Source organism: Scyliorhinus torazame, chromosome 30, assembly GCF_047496885.1.
Source record: "Scyliorhinus torazame isolate Kashiwa2021f chromosome 30, sScyTor2.1, whole genome shotgun sequence".
Taxonomy (NCBI): Eukaryota; Metazoa; Chordata; class Chondrichthyes; order Carcharhiniformes; family Scyliorhinidae; genus Scyliorhinus; species Scyliorhinus torazame.
The window spans coordinates 11,257,677-11,278,471 of NC_092736.1; the positions used below are offsets into that span (position 1 = coordinate 11,257,677).

At 48.3% G+C, this 20,795-nt stretch overlaps 1 protein-coding gene across 4 annotated transcripts in view; it reads left to right on the forward strand.

Moving 5' to 3' along the window:
- The window catches only part of ccdc33 (coiled-coil domain containing 33), a 328,273-nt gene that overhangs the window by 212,483 nt on the left and 94,995 nt on the right, over positions 1 to 20,795 (forward strand). For all 4 annotated transcript variants that reach the window (XM_072492806.1, XM_072492803.1, XM_072492804.1 and 1 more), the window contains exon 13: positions 591 to 806. In XM_072492806.1, coding sequence (XP_072348907.1) covers positions 591 to 806 — 216 coding nt within the window. The remainder of the gene's footprint in view (positions 1 to 590; positions 807 to 20,795) is intronic.

Sequence of the window (20,795 nt, forward strand, 5' to 3'; positions counted from 1 at the left end):
AGTGGGGAAGAAGCTGTTTTTGAGTCTGTTCGTGCGTGTTCTCAGACTTCTGTATCTCCTGCCCGATGGAAGAAGTTGGAAGAGTGAGTAAGCCGGGTGGGAGGGATCTTTGATTATGCTGCCCGCTTTCCCCAGGCAGCGGGAGGTGTAGATGGAGTCAATGGATGGGAGGCAGGTTCGTGTGATGGACTGGGCGGTGTTCACGACTCTCTGAAGTTTCTTGCGGTCCTGGGCCGAGCAGTTGCCATACCAGGCTGTGATGTAGCCCGAAAGGATGCTTTCTATGGTGCATCTGTAAAAGTTGGTAAGGGTTAATGTGGACATGCCGAATTTCCTTAGTTTCCTGAGGAAGTATAGGTGCTGTTGTGCTTTCTTGGTGGTAGCGTCGACGTGGGTGGACCAGGACAGATTTTTGGAGATGTGCACCCCTAGGAATTTGAAACTGCTAACCATCTCCACCTCGGCCCCGTTGATGCTGACAGGGGTATGTACAGTACTTTGCTTCCTGAAGTCCGAATTCCGAATACTCCGAATTCAGCTGTCAAAATAACTCCCGGAAAGCAATCAGGAATTTTCTTTATCTATTTCAGCGACCGGATTCCATTCTCGCTGCCACCAATCCCGGCCACTTGCACACCCTGGACTCCAAATCAGTGGGCAGCTCCCAACATCAAACCGCCACTGCTACACGATCTGCTGCCAACCCGGAGATATCTTCAGAACGACACCTGTCAAATATGGAAGAGTGGGCCCAATTGTCAACATCGGATGGGGCTGCAGAGTTAACAACACCACATTACGGAAAGGTATTTCAGAAATAATGTAATTGTTTTGAAAGAGATGAGAATTTGAGCAAAGTATGTCGATCTTTCAAACTGGTGTCGCAGTTAAAGGAACAAATGAGAACCGATTTTAGATAATCCACTGAGCTTATAATATGCCTCATTTACGCTCCACTAGGAGCAACATGCATTCAAATACAGGGACCCGTTCTCTGCAAACTAAAGAAACATGTCCAAGCCTTGCGCATTTTAAAAATTACCCGGGAGCTTGGCGAGCCGATGGTTCCCCGTTGCTTTCACCACGGCAGCACCTCAGCCAATCAGAGTCTACTTGCCAACCAACCCTTTTATCCTGTCATATAAACTGCTGTGATTGTTTGAAATTTGACTCTCTGATGTTTGTCCTGATGAGTGCATGTTGGAAAGTTTCGGCAACGTGTCTCTTTTCAGCAATCCCTCTCCTTTCTTGAATGTGGGCATTAGATTTGTGGTTTTCCAATATGTTGGGACCTTTCCAGATTCTTGGGAATTTTGAAAGATTAAAGCAGCACATCCACTATTCTCTGCAGAACAGATGTTCTTTTCTGCTTATTTGCTGATTCAATCAATTCACCAGCTTTCTATATTAACAGCATATATACACGCACACAGACACACACATGCATACAGACATGCACACACACACACACACACGTACAAACACACACACATTGGTTTGGATTGGATTGGTTTATTGTCACGTGTACCGAGGTACAGTGAAACGTATTGTTCTGCGTGCAGCTCAACAGATTGTTCCATACATGAAAAGAAAATACATAATAGGGCAAACATAAAATACACAATGTAAATACATAGACACAGGCATCGGGTGAAGCATACAGGAATGTAGTACTACTGAGTAGAGAAGATGTGTGAAGAGATCAGATCGATCTATAAGAGGGTCATTTAGGAGTTGGGTAACAGCGGGGAAGAAGCTGTTTTCACGCACAGGCACACACACTCTTACTCACTTGCAGATATATATGTAGATATGTATATAATTGCTGAGCCTATGATTTGCACAGTTTTGCTTCTGTGAACTTACTTCAGCGTAATCAATTACCATGGTACCGATGCAAATCATGCTGACATCCAGCCACTCGAACGCCAGAGGACTTCGGGAATGGAGTTACATAGAATTTCCAGCACAGAACAACAGGCCTTCTAACCCGACTAGCCCGCGCCGGTGTTAATCCTCCACCCACGCCTCCCCATCTTCCCTGTCCGGCGACACCGGGGCGATTGTAACCTAATCCGTCAGGTAGGAAATCTGCAGGGAAGGTTGGAATGCAAGTTTACCCCCCCACCCCGGTCCGATGGAGGGCGAAACCAGGCAAGTTTAAGTTGTCCGGTTAAAGTGGGTTAAGTTAAACATTTCCCCCTTTATCTCCTGACGAGGAAGCTAGGGCTTTAGCACCTGTCATGGCAATGCCACTCATTGATGTGAGATGAACTTTGGACGGCAGCAGTGTGTCTGAGTCCTGATTGTGATGGTTTGCCGGGAAGAAGTTTTTAGTTTTAACATGGAGAAGATGAGCGAACAGAAACCCAGATGGTCTTGTGTTTCTAGAGAATGTCCCAAAGCATTTTGCAGCTAATAAAAAGTGAAGCCACTTTTGGAATGTAAGAAATGTAGCCGCCAACTTGCGCACAGCGATTCTCACAAACACCAGTGTGCTAATGACCAGATAATCTCTTACTCGTGATGTTGATTGAGGGATAAACATTGCCACGATGCCACGGAGAATCCTCCTCTTCCTCTTCAAAATGAATCTCCTACATCCGCCTGAGAGGACAGACTTAGTTTAACATCTCATTCAAAAGCCAGTATGTCCAACAGTGTGGCCTTCCCTCTGTACTGCACGGGAGTGTCAGGCTAAGGGCTGGATTCTCTGATTTTGAGGCTATGTCCGGAGGAAGTGTCTAGTTTTACGCCGACAAAATCGGCGAGGTCTGCCGATTCGACACAGTCTGCAGCCACCACGTCGGGTTCACGAAAACTGAGACCACACGAGTCCCGCGACATTGGGAACTCGGCCCATCGGGGGCGGAGCATCGGGGGAGAGTCTTCAGGTGACGTCCTGAGGCCGTTCCAACGGCGTGCGGCGTGCTCCCCGATGGTGCCATTTTGGAGGGGGTGGAGCATCCGAAAACAGGCGCCGCCCCCGATTCGGGCGTAAACAGGGATTCTCCGCCCGATCACCGATTACGAGATCGGCATCGAGAAACGGAGAATCGCGCCCAGACTAATGAGCGCTGGGGCTGGAATCTCCGGTTCCCCCAGCCGCGTGTTGCTCGGGCAGCGCGGCCTTCGTTGGCGGCGGGATTGTCTACTCCCACCTCCTGTCGATGGGAATTCCCATTGAAGCCGCCCCAGGCCACCAGGAAACCCGCGGGCGGGGGTGCACTACCGGCGGGAACAGAGAATCCAACGGCCCGAGGGCTGGATTCTCCGGTCGCTGACGCCGGAATAGTGTTCGGCAACCGGCCGGAGAATCCGAGTTCCCGATCAAATCGGGGGCGGCGCCGCTTTTGCGATGCTCCGCCCCCTCCAAAGTGGCGTACTCTCGGAGTACGCACCCCCCCCACTCTCGGAGTACGCCCCACCACGTCTCGACGACCTCAGCCCATTGCCTGAGGCCTGCCTCCCGATGCTCCGCCCCGGACCGGCCGAGTTCCCGATGGCGGGGGGCACGTGTGGTCTCACCCGTCGGGAACTCGGCGTGGCGGCTGCGGACTCAGTCCAGCGCCACCACAGTCGGGGGAGGGCCCATCCACGAGCAAGGGGGGACATTATTCGGGGCTGGGGGGCACTGTGGGGGGGTGGTCCGGGGGGGGTCTATGTCGCAGGCTGGTTCCGCGAGCAGCCCCCGCCATGTTGCACGACACGGGTGCGTGGCCACGGACCCGGCAATTCTCCGAGGCGTATCACCAGCTAGAGCCAGGTGCTAATACTAGCTCCCAGCAAAACGGGAAATCAATGGCCGTTTTGCACCATTTTCTCCACCGTTCCCACAACGGTGTGGGGTCGTAGCCCCAGAATCGGACAATCCAGCCCTGGTGTCTGAGAGTTGGGTTGAACCACAGCCTCCACTGGTCGCTCTGGTCGAGAATTCCAGAGTAATAAGTCTCTAAGAGAAGAAATTCCTCCTCGTTTCTGTCTTAAATGGGAGACACTTTATTTTGAAATGGTGCCCCCCTGGTTCTCTATCTCCCCCTCCCCCACGTGGGGAAGCATCTTTCAGCATCCAGCCTGCCAAGTCCCCTCCCCCAGAATCCTATGTTTCAATCAGATCACCTCACGCTCGTCTAAACTCCAACGCGTATCAGCCCACCCTCCTCAACCTCCTGCTCATTAGACAAATGGGCAAACTGCTTCATTAAGGGAATAGCAGATGGAAGGGGGCCATCTGACAGTGTTAGGTGCTTGTTGGTGAATGTCGGCACTGTAACCTCGCAGTTACACCTTATTAATTTGCACTTGAGCTTTGAGACATCTGTCGCCGGCAAAGAGGAACAAGCACTGCCTGCCCATGTGATGTGCCATCCAGTGGCTGCACGGAATTCTATGCAGGCTGCAGTAAGATATATCTGTGTGTGGTGTTGAACTGTAAGGTTTCAGATGCACAAAGTCCGGTCCCAAAGCCCTGAATATGTAACAATTAGCCCTCCACCAGTAACTAATGTCCCCTGTTCTTGATGGTTAAGAGGCACATCCAGGTATAATCACTGCTGCACATCCGTCAGGGAGAGGGTGGTGTTGTGGTATTGTCACTGCACTTGTAATCCCGAGGCCCAGGCAAATGGACATGGGTTCAAATCCCACCATGGCTGATTTGAGTATTGGATTAATAAATCTGGAAGAAATGAAATGAAAATCGCTTATTGTCACCAGTAGGCTTCAAATGAAGTTACTGTGAACAGCCCCTAGTCGCCACATTCCGGCGCCTGTTCGGGGAGGCTGTTACGGGAATCGAACCGTGCTGCTGGCCTGCCTTGGTCTGCTTTCAAAGCCAGCGATTTAGTCTTGGTCATGGTGACCATTCAACCCTTGATTGTCATTAGAATCCTTTCCTTTAGGGAAGGAAATCTGCCGTTCTTACCCAGTCTGGCCTACATGTGACTCCAGACCTACAGCAATTTGGTTGAATCTTAACTGCCCTCTGCAATGGCCGAGCGCGACACTCAGTTCAAGGGATGGGTGGTGACCTTACAGTGACACCCACAGCTCATGAAGATAGAAGAAAAGGCCTCCTCACTCAGAGTCAATAACGCTGCCTCTTGTACATCCCCGATTTCCATCATAGCACCTGTAATGGCTGTCCTTTAAGGTGCCTGCACCCTAAACCCTCGGATTCCCTCCCTAATCCTCTCCAGTTCTATCTCCTCCTTTGAGTTGCTACTTAAAACCTACCTCTTTACAAACATATATACCCACATACAAACTAGGAGCAGTGGTTGGCCATTCAGCCCCTCGCGCCTTCACTGCTATTCAACAAGATCATGGTTGATCTGTTTGTGTTGCCAGTTCCACACTCCCATCTACCCCCGATAACCTTTGATCCCCTTTCCTGACAAGAATTTATCTATCTCCACCTTAAAATTATTCAGAGACCCCCCCCCCCCCCCCCCCCCCCCCCCCCGACCGCCAGCCCCCACTGCCTCCTGAGGCAGAGAAATCCATAGTCATGGACACATAGATACATAGAACATAGGCGCAGGAGGAGGCCTTTTGGTCCTTCGAGCCTGCTCCGCATTTATCACGATCATGGCTGATCATCCAACTCAATAGCCTAGCCCTGCTTTCTCCAACCAGCCTTTGAGAGAAAAATAATTCTCCTCATCCCTGTGCCACCAGGAAGAGCCCTAATTTCAAAACAGTTCCCCTTGTTCTGGACTCACCCACAGGAGGAAATATCCTGACCATGTCCACCTTGTCAAAACCGTTGAGGAATTTATATAATTAAATCAAGTCACCTCTTATAATTAAATCAAATCACTCTTCACTCTTTCTAAACTCCAGTGGAAACAAGCCCAGTCTGTTCAACCTTCCCTCATAAGACAATCCGCTCATTCCAGGTAGCAATCTCATAAACCTCCTCTGACCTGCTCCAACACAATCACATCCGTTCTTAAATACTGCACACAGTACTCAAGATGCAGTCTCAACAATGCCCTGTATAACTGAAGGATAACATCTTTTCTTCCATGTTCAATTCCTATGATAATAAAGGACAGCATTCCAACAGTCTTTTTGATTTTTTTGCTGCACCTGCACACTCACTGTTTGTGACTCATGCACCAGAACACCTGGATCCCTCTGCACCTGAGAATTCGGAAACCGTTCTCCGTTTAAGTAACACTCTGCTTTTTTATTCTTCTTGCCAAAGTGAACTACTTTACACTTCCCATTATACTCCATCTGCCAGATTTTTGAACCCTTACTCAACCTGTCTATATCCTCTGCAACCTCCATACGTCCTCTTCATAACATACTTTCCTACCTACGTTTGTGTCACCTGCACATTTAGCTGCCGTGCCTTCATTCCCCTCACCAAAGTCATTGTTATATATCGTAAACAGTTGAGGCCCCAGCCCAGACCCCTGTGGGACTCCAGTGATCACACCCTGCCAATCAGAAAAAGGCCCATTTATGCATTCTCTCAGTTTTTTTTTTTTCAATTTTGAGTTCCCACTTCATTTTTTTCAATTAAGGGGCAATTTAGCGTGGCCAATTCACCTACTCTGCGCATCTTTGGGTTGTTGGGGTGAAACCCACGCAAACACGGGGAGAATGTGCAAACTTCACATGGACAGTGACCCAGAGCCAGGATTGAACCTGGAACATCGGTGCTGTGAGGCAGCAGCGCTAACTACTGTACCGCTGTGCTGCCCAATACTCTCCAGATTCTGCCAGCCAGCCAATCTTCTCTCCCTGCTGATATGTTACACCTTACACTATGAGCTTTTATTTTCCCCAATAACTTTTGATGTGGCACTTTATCAAATGCCTTCTGGAAATCCAAGTACAGTACATCTACAGGTCCCCCTTTATCCACAGCATGTTACTCCTTCAAAGAACTCCAATTAATTAAACATGATTTCCCTTTCACAAAATCATGCTGACTCGACCTTATGTTTTTCCAAGTGCCCAGCCAGAACCTCCTTAATGATCGATTTTAACACCTTCCCCATGACGAACATGTTTAGTTTGCTGTTTCCTGCCTCCCTCCCTTCTTCACTCGACGGGTTACATTTTCCACTTTGCAGGCCGATGCAACCTTTCTGGAATCTAGCAAATCAAATGTTGTAAAAATTAACACCAACGCATCTACTGCCTCAATAGCCACCTCTTTAAGACCCTAGGATGAAGTCCATCAGGACCCGGAAACCTGTCAGCTCACGGCTCCATCGGTTTGCTCAGTACAGCTTCCCCGTGATCGTGCAGACTGCTGCAAAATATTTGTTCATTTTATCCGTCATTTCCTTTAAGCGACTATTAAGTTCCCACGGTCGTATCAAAAGGGGAAACTTTACTCTCTCTCTTCCTGTTTAAGTAACTGTCCGAATTGTCCTAATATCTCCCTTTGTGATTTTCTTTTTTATTCATGGGATGTGGGTCAGCGTTATTGCCCATCCCTAATTGCACTTGAACTGCGTGGCCTGCTGCGCCATTTCAGAGGGCATTTTAAGAGTCAACCACATTGCTGTGGGTCTGGAGTCACATGTGGGCCAGACCGGGTAAGGACGGCAGATTTCCTTCTCTAAAGGGCATCAGTGAACCAGATGGGTTTTTATGACAATCGACATTAGATTCTTAATTCCAGATTTTGACCTGCCATAGGGGGATATGGAGCCCAGGGCATTACCCTGGGTCTCTGGATTGCGGGTTCAAACCCCATACCAGCCTCCCCGAACAGGTGCCGGAATGTGGCGACTAGGGGCTTTTCACAGTAACTTCATTGAAGCCTATTTGAAACAATAAGCGATTATTATTATTATCAGCACTGTCTGGTGTTAGACGATGTGGCCCTTGCCGAAGGCAGACACCAAAGAAAAAACAGCCCTGGATCAATCAAGGCTTTCAACATCAGTCAAATATTAACATTCTCATTGTCGCTAAGAGACTGAGCGAGGCTCTTTTATTTTTATCTATTTTTTTTACTGGCAAGGTTGCCTGCGGGCGATAGCTGCAGTTATTAAGAATCTTTTTTCCTCACCGACCCTCGGTCTTTTATTATTTGAGGGGGAGAAAAGAAACGAGCCCCGGGCACTTCATACCCCGCGTGCTCGGAGTTGAACACGTCAGAGAACGAAGGGAAAGTAATTGAAAGGTGCCTGAACCGCTGAAGGGGGAAAAAAATTATACATTTTTACGAACCGTACGCCTCGGTGCATGTTGATGTCACCCAAAGCTTTGTGTCAAACAATAATGCGATGTCTGTAAGGTAAACGTGGGAGCTGATTGTGAGAGCTCCTCAACGTTCCACTGATCAGCGTTCTCCCCTCTGCCGCCCCCATTGTTCCAGATACGTTCAGAAATAATGGCAAATATGTGTTTAGTAATACAAAAGTCTTGCTTCACAAAAGGTACATACGCCAGGAAGATAAAACCCCAGAGGTGTTATCAATAAGTGTAAGCCTCCAGAATATATAATTAGTTGCTCTGTACCTGGGCGTTGACTGAAGGTTGCAGTGGGAGAGGAGTTGGGGGGGGAGGGGGTAGCATATGGTGGTGGGGTGATAAGGTCACTGGACCAGAGATCCACAGGCTCTTGGAGCAGTGATGGGCAACCCGGGCCAGTGAGTGGGCCGCATGAGAGACCCTCCTTCATCTGAGTGGGCCGCAAGATCGAAATCGGGGCTTGTTCGCTAGCCATGAACCGTGAATAAGATTGAGGGGTGGTTGAGCTCAGTGGGCTAGACAGCTGGTTTGTGATGCAGAAGGGGCTGGTTTAGCACACTGGGCTAAATCGTTGGCTTTTAAAGCAGACCAAGCAGGCCAGCAGCACGGTTCAATTCCCGTAACAGCCTCCCCGAACAGGCGCCAGAATGTGGCGACTAGGGGCTTTTCACAGTAACTTCATAGTTGTGACAATAAAAGGTTATTATTATTAATACCTTTACAACACGCCAAATATTTTGTAACAAGAGTTATAGAAAATGCTTAATCGTTCATATATTAATAGAACTGCCATCAACTTCAAATGGTGGCTACAAAAGAAATATTTACACTTTGGACGCAGAGGGAGCGCACGGCTCTCACAGTCAACGTTGTGAGCAATCAGCACCCTCCTCACTTCACTCGCTCCCGCTTTACGTGTGCATCACTTCAGACCGGTAGGAAAAAAACTACACTGCCATGAATCAGCGGAATGTGGCGACACCGCGCGTGGGCAACGGTCAACAAAATGTCTCGTGGGGCCGCACTCAGAACGCAGATGGGCTGCAGGTTACCCCTGGGCCACTGGTTGCCCCACCGCTGCTCTGGGACATCGGTTCAAATCCCACCATGGCTGCTGGTGGAATTTTATCTTCAGTTAATAAACTTATTGCAGAGTGTCACTTTGAGTACAGAGTGTTCTAAGAAGCCTTTCTCCTACGCAATTGTTTCCCTGGCATCTGTTGAAGGTTCTGGGCTTTGGGCGGGTTTTTTCAGATTGCAAGAGGGTGATCTGAAAGCAAAAGCTGTTTTACTAGAGCTCCTGTTTTCATAGTTATTACTGTCGCCACTGTTCTGTTGAGTTACTCTTATTGCCAAACTTCGTTATTATTTATATAAGGACGTTTTTTTTCAAAACAAGACATTAGACGACCGACCTACTTTGTGGACTCCAGTGGCCACAAAATTCAACGTACTAATCCAACAAAATCTGGAAAGAAAGCTAGCCCCAGTAATACTGCCCGCGAACCCTTCACCGGCTATCACGTGGTTCATTAGGGAAGGAAATCTGACATCCCAACTGGTCTGGCTTATCTGTGGGTTCTATTCCCGTACCAGTTTACCCGAACAGGCGCCGGAATGTGGCGACTAGGGGCGTTTCACAGTGACATGTAGTTGACTCTTAACTGACCTCAAAGGGCAACTAGGGATGGGCAACAGATGCTGGCATTGCCCACAGCACCTCCACCCCAGATAGGAATAAATAAATTACCCATCACTTTGCCAATGCGATTGTTGTCTCGGATGAAGGAAGTTGTCTCATATTGGCATTCGGGTTAATGCTGGGATTGGATTTGCTTCCTCTGGGAGAGAGGACGTTGAGTGGTGACTGATTAAGGTCCTTGAATTTGTGAAGAGGTTTGATGCGGTCGATGTGAGGGCAATGCCGCCTTGCCACAGTGCCAGCTTAACACGAAAGTCAAAGATTGGAAGCGAGACATAAAGACAGTAAAAACCGACCCCCCACCCCAGCTCCCTCCACCACCCAAGGCTGGCATCTTACGGAGCCTCCCTGCAGCATAGGGTGCCTCTACAGAAAGTGTGCCACCACTCCAAAGTGCCCCCTCCCCCCACCCTCCACCTCCCCGATTACCAGGGTCCTCTTGCCTCTAGCGGTGGCAATGGCAAGGCTACAGGCACTCTGATTAGCCTGCCAGCTTCGTGAAGTGGGCCACTGTCCTTAATTAGACAGTGGCCTCGTCATTAGCTGTAACGCCACAGCATACAAGACCGAGGACCAAGTACTGGAAATGGGATAGGGATAGATGTGTGATGGCCGACACAGACACGATGGGCCGAAGGGCCTCTTTCTGTGCTATAAAACTCTATGACCCTATTAGTTGCCTCTGACGAGGGATAGCCAATAGTAACAACATTGTTCCCTTTACTAACCATGTTGGAGGCAGATTAACTCTCCATTTCTCCCATGGTGCTAACGCTTGCTGATATAAAAGAATGGTTCATTTAATAAGCATTTTTCCTGACCTTGGCTTTTCCCAAAGTGCTTTACAAGCGCTGGAATGGAGCCACTTTTCCAAGATAGGGAGTGATGTGTACTACCATGTGTACTGCCACGGCAGCACAGTGGTTAGCACCGTCGCTTCACAGCGCCAGGGTCCATGATTCGATTCCCAGCTTGGGTCACTGTCTGTGCGGAGTCTGCACGTTCTCCCCGTGCCTGCGCGGGTTTCCTCCGGGTGCTCCGGTTTCCTCCCACAAGTCCCGAAAGACATGCTTGTTAGATGAATTGGACATTCTGAATTCTCCTTCAGTGTGACCGAGCAGGTGCCGGAATGTGACGACTAGGGCATTTTCACAGTAACTTCATTGCAATGTTTTTAAAAATAAATTTAGAGTACCCAATTCATTTTTTCCAATTAAGGGGCAATTTAGCGTGGCCAATCCACCTAGCTTGCACATCTTTGGGTTGTGGGGGCGAAACCCACGCAAACACGGGGGGAATGTGCAAACTCCACACGGACAGTGACCCAGAGCCGGGATCGAACCTGGGACCTCGGCGCCGTGAGGCAGCAGGGCTAACCCACTGCTCCACCGTGCTGCCCCCTTCATGGCAATGTTAATGTAGGCCTACTTGTGACATTAATAAAGGTTATTACATGTATTTCCAAGTGATCCTGCGAAGGACTTTGAGACATTTCTGTGAGATGTGATCAGGAGTCGCAGAAGTACAACTTCTTATTCCTCAACATTTTCTGTGTCGATATTATAATTGTATTCTGTGTCGACAAACGACAAACATTAACCATCTTCAGGTCTCCTGTGGAAGCATCTTACCATTGAGGCGAACACACTATCATTACTATCTAAATTGCTGCTATCATCCTTATCTTGAGGTAACAGGAAGAGATAAAGACTGGATAAAGCCTATTATACCCATTAAATATGATCTAATTCGGATGTAGTCTTCTCTAATCTGGACATTGTGAATTTGCAATTAAATGTGTGTATCAGCATTGTGCAGCTGGGCTTCGGGAAGCTTGCAGACAAACCTCAGTGGATTGAAAACACTGATCTTCTCCCTCAATTGCGTTGGGTCTTTAGGAATCGAGTTTAACTATTTCCCGATAAACCCTTGCAGGGAGTAATTAAATTGTCCCCCATGATTCTGATTGGAAAGGGAGCTGTAACCAAACTTACAGAGCTCAGTGTCCGTACAGCTAATTCTGTAAAGAAGCCTGTTTGATGTCGGATGCGTTGACAACTCCAGCAGGGTATTTAACACGGGGTACGGATTATTTGTTGGGATTCTTAAACTGATAAATGTGCGGTGCTTACCCCCTTAAACCAAAGTAATATTTGCTTCGATGTGACGCTGGCTCTATAATGTGTAAGAAACGTCCAAGAATGATCTCAGTTTATGGCTGTCTCTGGCCCGGCCCAGCATTTGTTGCCCATCCCTAGTTGCCCTTGAGGAGGTGGTGATGAGCCATCTTCTTGAACCGCCGCAGCCCCCGAGGTGTGGGTGGTGCTGTTAGGGAGGGGGTTTGAGGATTTCCAGGGTTTTGCCCGAATGGCAATGTTGATCCACTTGGAAACCATCCCCCCCCCAAACTGTTTTGGGGAGCCCCACCTGGTGAGCTGGCTTGATGCTCTCGACCCGTTAAGGAGTGAAAACCCATCTCTCAGGGCCGATAGCAGCTCTGAGGGCGAGCAGTTGTTCAGCCCTGGAAGCGCACTTGTCCTTTTAAGCGGGAGCAGTCACGTGTTTGGAAGGTGCTGTCTGAGGAGTCTTGGTGAGTTGCTGCAGTGCAGCTTGTAGATGATACACACGGCTGCCACTGTGCATCGGTGGTGGAGGGAGTGAATATTGAAGGTGGCGAGGGGGGTACAAATCAAGTGGTTGCTATGCCCTGGATGGTGTCAAGTGTCTTGAGTGTTGTTGGAGCTGCACTCATCCAGGCAAGTGGGGAGTGTTCCATCACACTCCTGTCTTGTGCCGTGTAGATGGTGGACAGGCTTTGGGGAGTCAGAAGGTGAGTTACTCACCACAGGATTCCCAGCCTCTGACCTGGTCTCGTACCCACAGTATTTATATGGTCGGTCCAGTTCACTATCTGGCCAATCTCACATTAGCAATGCGAATTCCATTGAATGTCACAGGGAGATAGTTAGATTCTCTTGTTGGAGATGGTCATTGGCACTTGTGTGGCGTGAATGGGTGGCACTCTGGCACAGCGATTAGCACTGCTGCCTCACAGCGCCAGGGACCTCGGGTTCAATTCCAGCCTTGGGTCACTGTCTGTGTCGAACTTGCACGTTCTCCCCGTGTCTGCGTGAGTTTCCTCCGGGTGTTCCGGTTTCCTGCCACAGTCCAAAGATGTGCAGATTAGGTGGATTGGCCATGCAAAATTTATTTATTTTTAAATTTTATTTATTTATTTAAAAAAATTAGAGTGCCCAATTCATTTTTTCCAATTAAGGGGCAATTTAGCGTGGCCAATCCACCTAGCCTGCACATCTTTGGGTTGTGGGGGTGAAACCCACGCAAACACGGGGAGAATGTGAAAACTCCACACGGACAGTGACCCAGAGCCAGGATCGAACCTGGGACCTCGGCGCCGTGAGACTGCAGTGCTAATCACTGTGCTACCGTGCTGCCCTTGGCCGTGCAAAATTGCCCCGTTGTGTCCAATAGTTAACTGGAGTTATGGGGAGTGGGCCTGGGTAAGGTGCTATTTCGGAGGGTTGGTACAGACTCGATGTACTGAATGGCCTCCTTCTGCACTGTAGGGATTCTATGATTTTTCTATAAATGTTACTTTGTTGGTACAAAACCTCATTAGTGATGCAGCAATGGAAGGCATGTCGATCTGCATGAGGGGTTTGCTTGTTCATTGTATCAGTGAATGAATTAATTCTTGCTGACTTGTACAGAGGCCATCTCTCGGTATAATTGAAGGACCATCTTTATAGGAGATTACATTGTAAAATCCAATGAGTTAATGAAATCTCTGCGGAGATATCGTCATAATTTCCATCACAACATCTGCCCCAAATTACCATTTGACCTTCCAGGTCGACCAGAAACTTAACGCCCTGATAAATCGCTCAGAACTATCCAGAACACAAAATCTTTCTGAGCCACTTCCACAAAATAGACTAATTGAGGCCTGAGACATTTGTTGACACGTTGTTGAGTTTACAGGCGCAAAACAGCATCTAAACATTCAATATCGTGAGTGCGCACACTTTGCACACTGAATTTAGACTGTTTCCATATACAAATTGGGTTTCCATATACAAATTGGGTTTCCATATACAAATTGGGTTTCCATATACAAATTGGGTTTCCATATACAAATTGTTTGAGGCCCCTTCCCCAGAGCTAGGAAGCTTTGAACATTTTCCAGCTTTGTTCAGGATAACTAAACCGACATGGTGCTCAACCAGCTGATGTTAAAGATGCTTCTGGAGGTGTCGGCAAAGAACAAAGGACAAAGAAAAGTACAGCACAGGAACAGGCCCTTCGGCCCTCCAATCCTGTGCCGACCATGCTGCCCGACTAAACTGCAATCTTCTACACTTCCTGGGTCCGTATCCCTCTATTCCCATCCTATTCATGTATTGTTCAAGATGCCTCTTAAATGTCACTATCATCCCTGCTTCCACCACCTCCTCCGGCAGCGAGTTCCAGGCACCCACTACCCTCTGTGTAAACAACTTACCTCGTACATCTCCTCTAAACTTTGCCCCTCGCACCTTAAACCTATGCCCCCTAGTTATTGACTCCTCTACCCTGGGGAAAAGTCTCTGACTATCCACCCCATCTATACCCCTCATAATTTTGTAGACCTCTATCAGATCGCCCCTCAACCTCCCGATCCTTTCTCACCTTCCATCCCCTCCCAGCCTCATGATCCACTCTCTCCATTTCCCTGTCCCAGCCCCATCCTGGTTTCCCCCTTTGCTTCCCAATTCCTCACCCCCTCCCAGTTCACTCCCTGTCTCTCCATCCACTCTGCCAATCCCCTCTCCTCCCTCGTGATCCTCCCTCCTCCTCCTCATCTCATCTCCCCCTCCTGATTTCTCTGTCTTTGCCTCTTAATCCTTTCATTGCTTCCTAATACCCTGCCACTCTCTCTCAATCCCCTCTCCCGTCTCCCTCTCCCTCTCCCATTCCCAATTCCTCCACTCCCTTCCAACACCATTCTCCCTCCCGATTACCTCCCACTGAACTCAGCAGCAAGCACCTCCATCTACTGGGGGGGGGGGGGGGGGGAGGGGGGGGGGAGACAGCACAACCTGGACTTTGTGGAACTAAAGTGCTGCCCTTTAACAGGACTTCTCAGTATATCGTTGACAGCACGTATTGTAACCTACACACACACAAAATCACACACACACTAATCTTTATTATTGTCACAAGTAGGCTTACATTAACACTGCAATGAAGTTACTGTGAAAAGCCCCTAGTCGCCACACACCGGCGCCTGTTTGGGTACACAGAGGGAGAATTCAGAATGTCCAATTCACCCAACAAGCACGTCTTTCGGGACTTGTGGGAGGAAACCGGAGCACCCGGAGGAAACCCACGCAGACACGGGGAGAACGTGCAAACTCCGCACAGAGAGTGACCCAAGCCGGGAATTGAACCTGGGACCCTGGAGCTGTGAAGCAACAGTGCTAACCACTGTGCTACCATCCACACACACACACACAGACACATACACACACTCACATACACGTATATATGAACACACACATATGTGAACATACAGACATAGATACAAAAATGCGCACACGCATATAAACATACACAAGTACGCACACATATATAAACACATTGTAAGAGGCAACTAAAGGAGTCTACATGAGTTGCAGAGAAAAACGAAGCTTCTTTTATTTAACATGGTAATTATTATGTACAGCTGCAGTAGTTCCCTGCTGGGTCTTCTCTAGTCGGTGGCTGACTGACCAACTCGATTTATACAAGAGCACACGAACTGTGTTAAGGGTCCCTGCCCCTGATCGGGGAGAGTTTGTATGCTGCAAGCTCCACAGGGTAGTGGATCATCCCTACTCCGTGAGACCCGTGTGGTTATAACACACACACACATATGATCAGACACACATTTATTTATTTTAAAAAAAATTTAGATTGCCCAATTCATTTTTTCCAATTAAGGGGCAATTTAGCATCTCCAATCCACCTAGCCTGCACATCTTTTGGGTTGTGGGGGCGAAACCCACGCAAACACGGGGAGAATGTGCAAACTCCACACTGACAGTGACCTAGATCCGGGATCGAACCTTGGACCTCGGCACCGTGAGGCAGCAGAGCTAACCCACTGCGCCACCGTGCTGCCCCAACATACACACATGTATAAGCATATACAGATATATAAGAACATAAGAACTAGGAGCAGGAGTAGGCCACCTGGCCCCTCGAGCCTGCTCCACCATTCAATGAGATCATGGCTGATCTTTTGTGGACTTAGCTCCACTTTCCGGCCCGAACACCATAACCCTTAATCCCTTTATTCTTCAAAAAACTATCTATCTTTATCTTAAAAACATTTAATGAAGGAGCCTCTACTGCTTCACTGGGCAAGGAATTCCATAGATTCACAACCCTTTGGGTGAAGAAGTTCCTCCTAAACTCAGTCCTAAATCTACTTCCCCTTATTTTGAGGCTATGCCCCCTAGTTCTGCTTTCACCCGCCAGTGGAAACAACCTGCCCGCATCTATCCTATCAATTCCCTTCATGGTTTTATATGTTTCTATAAGATCCCCCCCACATCCTTCTAAATTCCAACGAGTACAATCCCAGTCTACTCAACCTCTCCTCGTAATCCAACCCCTTCAGCTCTGGGATTAACCTAGTGAATCTCCTCTGCACACCTTCCAATGCCAGTACAACCTTTCTCAAGTAAGGAGACTACAACTGAACACAATACTCCAGGTGTGGCCTCACTAACACCTTATACAATTGCAGCATAACCTCCCTAGTCTTAAACTCCATCCCTCTAGCAATGAAGGACAAATTTCCATTTGCCTTCTTAATCACCTGTTGCACCTGTAAACCAACTTTTTGCGACTCATGCATTAGCACACCCAGGTCTCTCTGCACAGCAGCATGTTTTAATATTTTATCATTTAAATAATAATCCCCTTTGCTGTTATTCCTACCAAAATGGATAACCTCACATTTGTCAACATTGTGTTCCATCTGCCAGACCCTAGCCCATTCACTTAGCCTATCCAAATCCCTCTGCAGACTTCTGCACGTTTTGCTTTATCACTCATTTTAGTGTCGTCTGCAAACTTGGACACATTGCCCTTGGTCCCCAACTCCAAATCATCTATGTAATAAATTGTGAACAATTGTGGGCCCAACACTGATCCCTGAGGGACACCACTAGCTACTGATTGCCAACCAGAGAAACACCCATTAATCTCCACTCTTTGCTTTCTATTAATTAGCCAATCCTCTATCCATGCTACTCATTTCCCCTTAATGCCATGCATCTTTATCTTATGCAGCAACCTTTTGTGTGGCACCTTGTCAAAGGCTTTTTGGAAATCTAGATATACCACATCCATTGGCTCCCCGTTATCTAACGCATTGGTAATGTCCTCAAAAAATTCCACTAAATTAATTTGGCACGACCTGCCCTTTATGAACCCATGCTGCGTCTGCCCAATGGGACAATTTCCATCCAGATGCCTCGCTATTTCTTCCTTGATGATAGAGTCCAGCAACTTCCCTACTACCGAAGTTAAGCTCACTGGCCTATAATTACCCGCTTTCTGCCTACCTCCTTTTTTAAACAGTGTTGTCACATTTGCTAATTTCCAATCCGCCGGGACCACCCCAGAGTCTAGTGAATTTTGGTAAATTATCACTAGTGCATTTGCAATTTCCCTAGCCATCTCTTTAAGCACTCTGGGATGCATTCCATCAGGGCCAGGAGACTTGTCTACCTTTAGCCCCATTAGCTTGCCCATCACTACCTCCTTGGTGATAACAATCCTCTCAAGGTCCTCACCTGTCATAGCCTCATTTCCATCAGTCACTTGCATGTTATTTGTGTCTGTATCGACACACACATATATATATAGACATGTACACACATATAAACATACACACATTTCTAAGCATATACACATATATATACACACACACACATATAAACACACACCAATACACAAACATATATAGAAACACACACACCTACAAATACATACATAGATATAAAAACAGACACACACACACACACACATACAAAAGGATATATAATCACACACACAAATATTTTGTCGAGAAATGTCTGTTTGTCATCGAGAAGGAGCAGCATTTTTTCCCCTACCGAGTCCAGGACAGCTAATTGGTCCTTTGTTAAAGAAGCAAAACTTGAATGTTGTATTAAATTGTTTGATTACATCTTTTTCTCTGTATTTAATGACTCAAAATGTTCACAGCTGGTTCTTATTTGCTCTGGTCAGGACAGTCTTTGCTCATTTAGGTAATCACGGTTGCCATGACGTTTTTATTCCTCTTAAGTAATAGAGACAAATGATGAAATTGCATGAGGTCTGGCCTGTGAGACGGTGCTCACTTGATTGGCACTGGGCTAATGTTTCAGGGGCAGGATTAGCACATGGATGCAAGTCTGGAATGACAATTGCTGACTGGTTTCTCACAATCATCGCAGGCGCCTAAAATTAAACGTGATGTGCTTCAGCGACAGAAATGGAGAAAGGTTCAAGTCTAAAACGTTTGCAAAGTGTTCAGTAAGACTGATAGAATGTAATAACACTCTCACGCTGCATAATTTGGCTCAGCATTGGGTGTGTTGTATGTTTCAGTGGCAGCTATGGTTCAGTGGGCAGCCTCTCGAGTCAGAGGGTTGACGGTTCAAATCCCACTCGAGTGACCTGAACAACACCATCCAGGCTAATATTCTAGTGCAGTCCTGCTGCACTGTCTGAGGCACTGGGTGGGATTCTCCGATTGGTGTCACCGAAATCGCGATCGGCTGGAGAATCCATTCTAACGCCAGAATCGGGGGCGGTACTGTTTTTACGATGCTCCGCCCCCTCAAACTTGGCGTACTCGAGGAGTACACCCTACGCTGTCGGGCCGACCTCAGGACGTCACCTGAGGCCCTCCCCCGATGCTCTGCCCCCGATGGGCCCAGTCGCCGTCGGCGTCGCTCGCGTGTCCTCTCACTTTTTAGGGAGCTCGCATGGGGGCCGCGGACTGTGTCCAGCGCCGCCACAGTCGGGGGAGAGCCGTCTGCTGTCAGGGGGGGCTTCAGCGGGGGCTGGGGGGACTGGTTGGGGGTGGTCCGGGGGTGACGAGGGGGGTAGTTTTTGGCAGGCCGGGTCCACGGGAGGCTGGTGCAATGTTGTATGGCGCGGCTGCCACAGAGCCCCGCCGTGCGCATGCCCGGCCATGGACCCGGCAATTCTGCGTCCGTATCGGCAGGTAAAGCCAGGGGGCTTAACGCAGCATGGCTGCTAGCCCCCCACCGGGTGGAGGATTGGTGCGAGGCAGGCGCTGACATTTTAGTCGGAAGACCAGATAGATCCTGCGGACATAGCGCAGAATCGGAGAATCCAGCCCTCTGTCTCCCCCCCGGTCCCATGTCACGAAATCTCACATTTGGAAGAGGTGTGCGTGGGTTGGGAAGGGGATGTTCTCCTTGGTGCCCTGGGCCAGCCCTATCTGTCATCTCAGCCCGCAGCACCAGAACAGATAATGTGGTTAGTATCACGTTGATTGTGGGATCTTGCTGTGCACAGGTTGGCCTGCCCCATTTCCTACAGCACCCTCTGCACTTGTAAAGTGCGTGGCTGATGGTAAGATGTTTTCGGGAAGTCCAGAGGTTGTGAAAGGTGCTATATCAATGCAAGTTCTTTCTCTCTGAACAAATACCGTTGCATTAACGCTGAAGATGTCAGCTTTGAACGATTGAACCCAACCTGATTGGTATCAGACAATTATCCCTCTTGACCAAGGAGATTAATCCTTTTGTTTTTGCTCTGATGGTCTACATTAGCTTATGAGCTGATTACAATGTCACAAATGGCACTTGGATTGCAGCTCCGTTAGTTTTATCCCAGATAACAGCACAGAATTCAATTAGAGATGAATATATAGGAACAGCACTCAAAGTACACGATACTGTAAACGACGCTGTCTGCCCTGCTGCTCCCCGGGGTCTCCCAAGAATGGCACGCTGAGGTATTCAGTGTCAACTTCCACAATACTCTGAACCTTCATCGCTCTTTGTTGCATCTCAAAGTGGCAATAAGCAAATGTGAGAAAGGGTAATTATTGGGTTATGTCCTGGCGACTACATTGGCTTCCCGCCTGGAAACGTCTCTATTTTAAACCTCTCATCCCTGTTTACAAATTCTTCCGTGGCCTGAGCCCTCCTCACCTCTGCAATCCCATCGTAATACATATTTGTAATGCGCAACAACAAGCATTCTCGGGAGGTTTAGTGGGCGGAAGGTGTTGCAGATGTCCATTATGAATAATTCCTCAATCATTCGACTGCACCAATTGTTAATCCTCTTGCGAGAGCATCGTTGTGCCCCAGAGATAGCGGGGAGAATCCGCAAAGACTGACTGCCTCCCCAACACAGCAATCCTCCAGCCACTGGAACATACGGCGGCACTGTAGCACAGTGGTTAGTACTGTGGCTTCACAGCTCCAGGGTCCCAGGTTCGATTCCCGGCTTGGGTCACTGTCTGTGCGGAGACTGCACGTTCTCCCCGTGTCTGTCTGGGTTTCCTCTGGGCGCTCCGGTTTCCTCCCACAAGTCCCGAAAGACGCGCTTGTTAGGCGAATTGGACATTCTGAATTCTCCCTCTGTGTACCCGAACAGGCGCCAGAATGTGGCGACTAGGGGATTTTCACAGTAACTTCACTGCAGTGTTAATGTCAGCCTACTTGTGACAATAAAGATTATTATTACAATCTATTCCAGCCGGCTTCAAAAATCCGGGGCGGGATTCTCCGGTTTCCCAGCTGCAGGATTCCCTGCTCCCGACGCT